The sequence below is a fragment of the Siphateles boraxobius genome, unplaced genomic scaffold (assembly GCF_051911475.1).
Source record: "Siphateles boraxobius isolate OS27281-9 unplaced genomic scaffold, OSU_SipBor_1 5, whole genome shotgun sequence".
NCBI lineage: Eukaryota > Metazoa > Chordata > Actinopteri > Cypriniformes > Leuciscidae > Siphateles > Siphateles boraxobius.
Window position 1 is genome coordinate 22,868,633 of NW_027509141.1, and position 8,691 is coordinate 22,877,323.

An 8,691-nucleotide genomic window follows, 5' to 3' on the forward strand; every position below is an offset into this window, starting at 1 on the left:
CTACCAACACAGTTTTTGGAAAGCCAAGGCTGCATTTGTTAAATTAAAAATACAGTGTTAAAATAATTGTTTTCTAGTTTAACATATTTGATAAAGTAATTTATTCCTGTGATGACTAAGTTGAATTTTCAGCTGCCATTAGGGATTACGTATGTAGTTATATTGGCCAAAACCCAGAAACAAGTCCAATCATCCTGAAGTCAATGGTTTTTTTCAATGGGACTTTGGTTAAAAGCCTGAAATAATGTCTGTGGTGAACAACTCAAGATTTTATTCAGTAACACAAAATACACCAGTATACCCAACTCGTGAATTAAAAAAAAAAAAAAAAAGCTTTTACAAGTTGCTAAATGGGACTACAGACATTGGGGACATTAAACGTCATAACACTGAACAGATAAACTCATCTAAGTTTAAAATCACTCTCTTGCAAACTATTCTAACTCATATTTTCAGGGAAAATTGGTTCAATATGGGAACCCATTAAGGTACAATGAAGTGTATGACAGAACCCTTTAAGGTTCAGGGCCTTTTCTTCTAAAAGTTACATTCATGTATCCATGGCCATGGCAAACAGAAAATTATCCTCATGGCAGCATAAATGTATCCTTTGCTGCCTTTGATATCCCACAATCCCGTGCTTCCATTCTGTGATAGTTAGACTTGAAAAAGAAAGATGGTGTCTAAAAGTTGCGGTCATTTTTGACTGACTTTTTTGGAAGAATTTACTATAGTAACGATTCGCTTAGCTATCACCAAAACTCTCTCTATTTTGTTGTAGGTAATGAAACCGTTTTGCTGCCTCAGAAGTCTGTCTGAAATCAGTTTTGTGAGGTACCTCCGTGTGCAAACACTGCCTGCAAAGTCGTTGCCTGATATTGCAACGGGGCAACAAGTCAGCTGCCTAAGCCAGGGATGGGCAAACTCAGTCCTGGAGAGCCACTGTACTGAAGAGTTTTGCTCCAACTCTGATAAAACCCACCTGCATGTAGCCTTCTAGTGATCCTGAAGACATTGAGTTGCTGGTTCAAGTGTGTTTGATTAGGTTTGGTGGAGCTAAATTCTGCAGGACAGTGGCATAAGCGGTGACCAGGACCCAGTTTGTTCAATGTTGGACATTCATCCAGACTGGCAGGTGGCGCTGATTATCACGGTCACGGAGCTCAGCAGGATGACCGCAAACAAAACAATAGACGAGAAATATCTGTTATGAATGTGGAAATAAGCTTGATAGAGACTCCAGTGATATTTATCAACGCACAATGTCCAAACTGCAGATTTTAAGCATTTTTTTGACTGAGCGATTAACTTTAGCTGCGCAGGAGATATTCAAGGCTGTGGAAGACATATTTTCAGAGTATAATGAGGAGATGTGTCGCTCCAGACAGGAGATTGAGCTGCTCAAGAGGAGACTGCAGCAGGCAGGAGTTCAGATGGACTCTGGTTAGTCAATTCACCTTAAATCTGACACGCATACTTATTTCTTTCATGTTATGGTTTTTATGAACACGAAATCTCGATAGTTAAAGTCTTTAATTCCTTTACCATGGGCATTTAAGTCAACCATGATCCAAATAGTATTTGACATTAGCTTATTGAGATGTTTAGATTGTGATGAATTGTTCTTTGTTATTCACGTATTATTTTTTACTAATGTACTCATGGCATGCTGTACACATGACATAATCTCCCCGTTTAGAATTTTAAGAACTAAAGTATGTTTATTTTGTTTATTCATTATAGAATTGCAGCCCTGCTCCTCTGAGACTCACACTCAGAAATACACCCAGGCATTTTCAGAGGAATGGAGATCTGAACATGACTTGAAGGATACAGAAATGCATATGAAGCTAGAAGTTTATACACAACAAGAGGAAAATGAAGTGCAAATACCTGTGTGCCACGAATCGGCATCTTTATCGCCATGTATGGACATTTATCATGACCAGATGCCCAGCAAAGACACTGAAACCCAAATGATGGACAGCAGCGAGAATACTTTTGCATTTATTAATCAAGCACCTCAAATTAAGAATGAACCTGAGACTAATACTGAAACAGGTACCACCTGTCAGGCACAACAGCACATCACAAGACGCGGCTTGGATGATTCAGGGGCCAGTGATGCATCCAGTGATGTCAGTAAAATCAAAGTTAGCCACATTAGCCCCGGACAGAAGACACAAACATTTAATGTAAGTATGTGTATGCAAAACAAACTACGGAAGATTGTTTACGCCAGTGATAAAAAAGAAAAGAAAAAATAATAATAATAATAAAATATATATATATATGGTAATTGTGACTTTTTATCTCACAATTCTAACTTTTTTTCTTGCAATTCTGAGTTTATATCTCTCAATGTTACCTTTGAACGAACTTGCATCCGTGGCTTATATCAATTTCTTTCAATAGAAGAACAAGCTTCTATTGAAAAGTGGAGGACTATTATTTTTATTGAATTGTAAGACACTTAGCTATAAATGTGAGCTGATTGATGTCATTGTTTTTGCAGCTGCCCCTCAGAAATCAAGAGATGTTGACGCAGCATAGGATGGAGCTGGCTCAGATAAGAGAAAGGTACTTGAATTGATTCTTTGGCGTTTCATCTGTGCTGATTTGAGTTGAGTAGACAAATCCGTTTTTAAATCCTACACAAATGCTCAATTGTGACACTCCCTTGTCAGCTGAGCTCTAAACTAAGTTTGTATGTGAATAAAAATGTATTAAATATGACTTTCTTGTTTCCGGCTGCCTACAGTCAGTGTTATACTCAAAAGAGTGTCTCCAAAAATTAAATGTATTTTATTTTCAGATGCTTTGATTTGTGCTCATCCTGGGTGATTCTCACATATGCATCAGAACATATTCTGGTCAACCACACCATAATCATATTTACTTTTACATAAATATTGCTTAATGTAACTACTGTTAGTTACTTATTTAAATCGGATGACTTTCTTTACTTTTGCACATATTTTTCAAAACCGCATAAACGCATTTTACAGTATAATTAGTAATGTGAACTCTAGATTATGTCAGAGAACTTCATGTTAAAGCATAATTGATGTCAATATGTTTATCAGAACATTATTGAATTAATACACTACCATTCAAAAGTTTTGGGTCGGTAAGATTTTAAAATGTTTTTTTAAAGAAATCAGTAATAACTGTGAAATATCATTAGTTTTAAATTAATTGTTATATTTTAATATATTTTAAAATGTAATTTATTCCTGTGATGACAAAGCTGAATTTTCAGCATCGTCCTTCAGAAATCATTTTGATATGCTGATTTCGTATTAATCAAAGTTGAAAAAAAATTGTGCTGCTTAAAGCTGTAGTTCACCCAAAAACGAAAATTCTGTCATCATTTACTCACCCTAAAGTTGTTCCAAACATGTATGAGTTTTTTCTTCTGTTCAACACAAAATAATATATTTTAAGGAATGTTGGTCCAGGTTTGGAACAACTTTAGGGTGAGTGAGTATGTAATCACAACATTTTTTTTCTGAGTAAACTAACCCTTTAAAAAAATTTGTGGAAAACATTTTCATTTTCAGGATTCTTTAACTAATAGGAAGATCAGCATTTATTTAAAATATATATTTTTCGTAACATTATAAATATATTTACTGACATGTTTAATGCATCCTTCCGAAATATATTTTTTCCCCAAAAAAGTCAGACCGACCCCAAAAGTTTGAACTGTAGTGTACATTTAAGCAATAAGTTGCTATATTATGATTATAGTCACAGTCACGCTTAACTACAAACTCCATTCCCCTTCAGTCATACGCATTTGAACGCAGGGGTTGGCATCCCACTAGCCAGTTTTTCAGCAGATTTCCAGGTATGTTTTTGTAGCTGTTTTTTAATCTCTCTGGTGGGTGTTAATGGCCCTGCTTGGTCTCCAAAAAATATCCAACATTTCTGATTTTATTGCTCAGTCGGACAATTTTGCCCTAGGAAATGACCATTGAAACAAGTCCTTTTTGGATCTGGCAACTTTTTTCACACTGTTTTAAGAGGTTTTCCACACCATCTACGCTAAGACCTGGATGGATAAACAAAGTCACACTCTTTCAGGGCAAAGTCAGAGGCAGTGATTTGGCCTGTTACAGCCTCTTCTTTTCTCTACCTGTGCATGTGACAGAAAAGCTCCAACAGAAACGGGTGAGATCTTTGCTCAAATAGTCTGCAGGTGTGACATCCCCTACCAAAATAGTTCTTTTGAGTTGGCTAGTGGGACACCGCCCTAAAGAAGCAAATACATTTGATAGTTCCTTTTTTAAGATCAAATCTTTCTTTTCGTTTAGATTGGCAGATGAAGAGCGAAAGAAGGCTGCAGCAAGCGCTAGAACCCAAAAGCACAGGCAGAAAGTGCACGGGAATCCTGAGCTTCGTGATGCATACAGGAAAAAGGAGAGAGAGAGGTATATTGCAGCTTACATGAGGAACTATACTGTTCAGGGGTGACTGTAGGTTAGATGCTTTATTACCAATGCAAGTACATAATAATGCATTGGTGTAGTAACAACTGAACGTGTATTCTTAATAAATACACTACCGTTTAAAAGTTTGGGGTCAGTGAGATTGTAAAAAAGAAAAGAAATTAACACTTTTAATCTTTTATTCAGCAGTGAGGCATTAAATTGATCAAAGATGACAGTAAAGACATTTCAAATGTTACAAAATAGATTACTATCTCAAATAAATGCTTTTTTTTGTGGTGATATTCTTGTTTCTATTCATCAAGAAAACCTGATAAAAATGTATCATGGTTTCCACAAAAATATTAAAAGCAGCACAAGAATAAGGTTAAGTACAAAAATCACATAAATAAAATGGAGATCAGTAATTTTAAATTGTAATTTTGCACAATACATTTTTTTTACTGTGTTTTTGATCAAATAAATGCAGCCTCTGTTAGCACTTTTTTTTTTAAAAAATCTTACTGACTCCATTTAGCAGTAGTTCACTTTTCTTTTTTGTCAGGTATCCCTTTAATAATATTTGAATACATTATGTAACCCCCCATAATCCAGTCATCTTTCTGTGATTATTAAGAGTTGATTGTAATTTTTTTTTTAAGTTTTAATTTTACAGCTTTATGTCACTGTTTAATTATGTAAAAGGTTTTTTATTTATATATATATATAGATAGATGGATAGATAATATTATATATATATATATATATATATATATATATATATATATATATATATATATATGTGTGTGTATTATATATATGTCAGATAGAGCTGTCTTCCTTACAATATCATCTTGCCTCCGCACTTTGAGAACCACTTCTTTACAGGTTGCATGTGACATGTTGCACTGTATTTAGAAATGGGGTCTTTATGTGAAAATCAGGTTTAGATTGAGGTTTTTAGACACTGACTCGTTGATATTTCTCATTTTTGTAGATATCAAAGACGAAAATCTCAGGGGAAAGTGAAATTCGCTAAAGATCTGAGCCCATTAGAATTGAGAAGGCAACAGAAAAAGTGGAGGAACAGTTCTGCTGCGTACAGGAAAAAGAAAGCATTTCAGGAATTTTTAGACAACATTAAAGAAGACATTAATCAAATCACCCAAGAGCCAGTGCCGACCACCTCCTCTGCTCAACATTAGTGCTTTTTAGAAATATGTGCAAAATATAGTTGTAATTCTGTAACTCAACTGGTAGAGCATGTCATTAGCCAATGCCAAAGTCATTGCTTCTATTCCCAGAAAATGCACTTGATGAAAAAATCTATGTATTTCATGTGCTTTAAAGCAACTGCAAAAATGCAAATATTCCATAAAAAAGTAAACTGTGCATGCAGTTTCTGACAAAAAATTCTATCAAATACACATTCATTCAATGTCATCAGTGTAATAATTTTTCATTATGTACTTTAGATTTCAGAAAATGGACCAAGTATTTTGCATCATGATGCTCTTTATGAATTTTGAAATAAAAAAGTGAATTAAGCAGTTCTATGCAGTTTGCTTGCTCTTTTTGCTGTGTGAGTGAAGTCAAATGCATTTGCAAAAATGTATTTGCCATTGATTTGATAAGTGAGCGGAAAATACACTAGAAATTATAAATAAAATATGGTGGATGTCAACATACAACAACTTTAGGAAACTACAAAAATGCTTACATTTTTGTTGATAACTAGAAATATTAATTGTATTTTAAGTACAGAGGTTTAGCTATGTGCCAAGTATAAATATTTACATTATTTGGACACTACATTATCGTGAGAATAACCCAGTGAAAATAGGGCTATTGTATTATAGGAGCCTTTTCCCCGATAAATCTCATCAATAAATGCTGCTTTAATCGAAGTAATGTGTATTTCTTTTTCCCACAAGTAAATTGCAATCGCAGCGGGAACGAAACAAGAGGAATAAGAGTGAAAATGAGGAAATGCACAGAATAAAGAAGATCGGGCACATTGAAGAAGTGGCACTTGATAAAGAACAGCAACAAATGCGTAAGGACATTTTAACTATACTAATTAAAAATCAATCTAATAATGACATTTTGAAGAAGTATTGGTCAGATATGGCATTTTTCTTTTCTTTTAGATGCACAGGATAAACAAATGAAATTTTGCCTCTTCTTTAGAATCCAAGACAAACCTGGCTGACATTTGTTTGGAAGATGTTCAGCATGAAGAGGAACTGTCTGAAAGTTACCCGCCGCATCACGACATTCACGGAAATCCACACGGTACGGGAGAGTATTTGTGTGTCGTGTGTCGCAGAAGATTCAACTCACCAGGACTGCTGAAAATTCATTTGAGAGTTCATTCTGGAGAGAAACCCTACCACTGCAGATTCTGTGGGAAAAACTTTAGACAATCCAGCCACCTGAACACACATGTCAGGATCCACACGGGAGAGAGACCTCATATCTGTCAGAACTGCGGGAAGACGTTTATTGACTCGAGTGCAAGAAACAGACACTTCAAAAAATGTGTTCTTATCTCTTTGCAGGGACAATGAAATTATAAGGAGCACCTGTTGTAGGTTTTTTACAGTTGTTTGCTGAAATAGAAATGTCAAGGTAAATCATTTTAAGGCTGTGTTTCAATTGATTGTCAAATCCAGTGTCATTATAAAAATGAACCATTACAAGAGTTATGTGTCATAGTGTGGAGAACAGCTCCTCCTGTCTTTAGAAAGATTTGACCTGTTTTTTCCAGAGAAATTTCACTTGAACTCTTTGAAGCACTTGCAATGGTACATTTTCCACAGCTGGACTAATAGTGTTTCTTGACATGTATGGATCACATTTTAACTATGGAATGCAGTGTTCATTTAATGAGCAATGATTATTTTTCTTGAAAAAGCTGTTCATGCCCCAAGATTTTATCTTGTTTGTTGCTTCTACATTATATTAAATCTTTATTAGCTAGCATATTTATGAGGAATTTTGCTGCTTTATTTATTACTGTTTTCTAATCAAACGATATTCTATTTCATTTTAATACATTTCTTTGGTCTCTTTTCTCTCTGTTAGTATAAAATGTATAAACATTACTGCAGTTTATAGTCATTAATTTGTACTGATCTTTTTTTTAAAGGTGCATATTGTCTCTAAAGTCTTATACATTAAAGATTATGCTGTCTTTTATTCTGATTTGTTTATTTCTGTGGATTTCTCTTGGCATGAACAGTAATGTTTACATCTGAAAAAATATAAACCAGACAAAAAGAACAAATACATGGTACTGTAGTAATTGTATTTAAAGATACAATATGAAACATTTTTGTTCAAAATTGACAAAATTTAAACATCAGTCCGTTTTTCAAAACGCTTATAGGCTCACTATGGTGAGCCTAAGCCTATTGTACGTTTTTACATTTAGACGCGGGATGGTTTTCGCGGGAAATTACGTAGGCTACATACATCACTCACCAGTGCCTGTCTCGTCATATCAGAGATTAGTTGTCCACAGAGCTGGTAATAAAACGAGAATCAGCCTGGTATGGCTTTTTGGAGAGGTTTTTATTACTCGACAGCTGACAGGTCAGTGAGTAGGCCTAAGGTATTTTTTTGAACAGATAAATTGCCATATGTAGATCTTGAACAGAGTGGATTGTAAAGCATTATCTGTTGTGTAGTGAAGGGTCATTTCATTATGGTTGTTGTAAGTGCTGTGCTGGAATTTATTTTCTAGGAAGTACCTTGTATTAATGGGTAAAGCTACAGTATCTTTAGCTAGTCAGCTTGAGATCCTTTCCATCTAAACTGGTTATCTCTTAAGCCTAGTACTGAATGTTTTATGAGTAGTAGGACAACCATATTCATCCGCTCAGTCACACAGAGTCGAAGCACAAACAAAACAATGTTCTTCCTCAAAATGCACGCAATTTCATTTTTAACCGCTAGAGGGCCAATAGTCCAGTGCACATTTAAATGTTGATTTAAGGCGTGAGGATTATGATTATGAATTTGTCGCTCCATAAATCTTACAAATTAATTTCATTGGAAGGATCACAGCTCTGATGACTTGTCATATACAATGTAATCCAACAGAAAAAATGAAACGGTTGTGATTTTTCAGAATATAATTAGTCAATTTGCAATCTATTTTTGTAGCCTACATGAAACAGTAGCTGACTTGGAAGTATTTTTCCATTAAAAAGAATGGTGAAATGGCCTGGGTTGCTGTCCTTTTGATGACTGC

General features: G+C 34.8%; 1 protein-coding gene across 2 annotated transcripts; it reads left to right on the forward strand.

Annotated features, from left to right (window-relative positions):
* Positions 1-1,059: 1,059 nt before the first annotated feature.
* LOC143711607 (uncharacterized) lies at positions 1,060-7,640 on the forward strand. 2 transcript variants are annotated; one of them, XM_077203330.1, is made up of 6 exons: positions 1,060-1,443; positions 1,744-2,195; positions 2,516-2,580; positions 4,320-4,436; positions 6,368-6,489; positions 6,624-7,640. In XM_077203330.1, the coding sequence occupies exons 1-6, from the start codon at positions 1,263-1,265 to the stop codon at positions 7,001-7,003; spliced, it is 1,317 nt and encodes a 438-aa protein (XP_077059445.1). In that variant the 5' UTR covers positions 1,060-1,262; the 3' UTR covers positions 7,004-7,640. The 2 variants fall into 2 exon arrangements, with proteins under 2 accessions (XP_077059445.1, XP_077059446.1); XM_077203331.1 differs by lacking the exon at positions 4,320-4,436 and having other exon boundaries at positions 1,151-1,443.
* Positions 7,641-8,691: the final 1,051 nt, after the last annotated feature.

Excerpts from the sequence above, each read along its gene's own strand:
- LOC143711607 (XM_077203330.1), top strand. The coding sequence starts at position 1,263 with ATGTCCAAACTGCAGATTTTAAGCATTTTTTTGACTGAGCGATTAACT. Across the intron at positions 2,196-2,515 it reads AGAAGACACAAACATTTAAT|CTGCCCCTCAGAAATCAAGA; the intron begins GTAAGTATGTGT and ends TTGTTTTTGCAG. Across the intron at positions 2,581-4,319 it reads CTGGCTCAGATAAGAGAAAG|ATTGGCAGATGAAGAGCGAA; the intron begins GTACTTGAATTG and ends CTTTTCGTTTAG.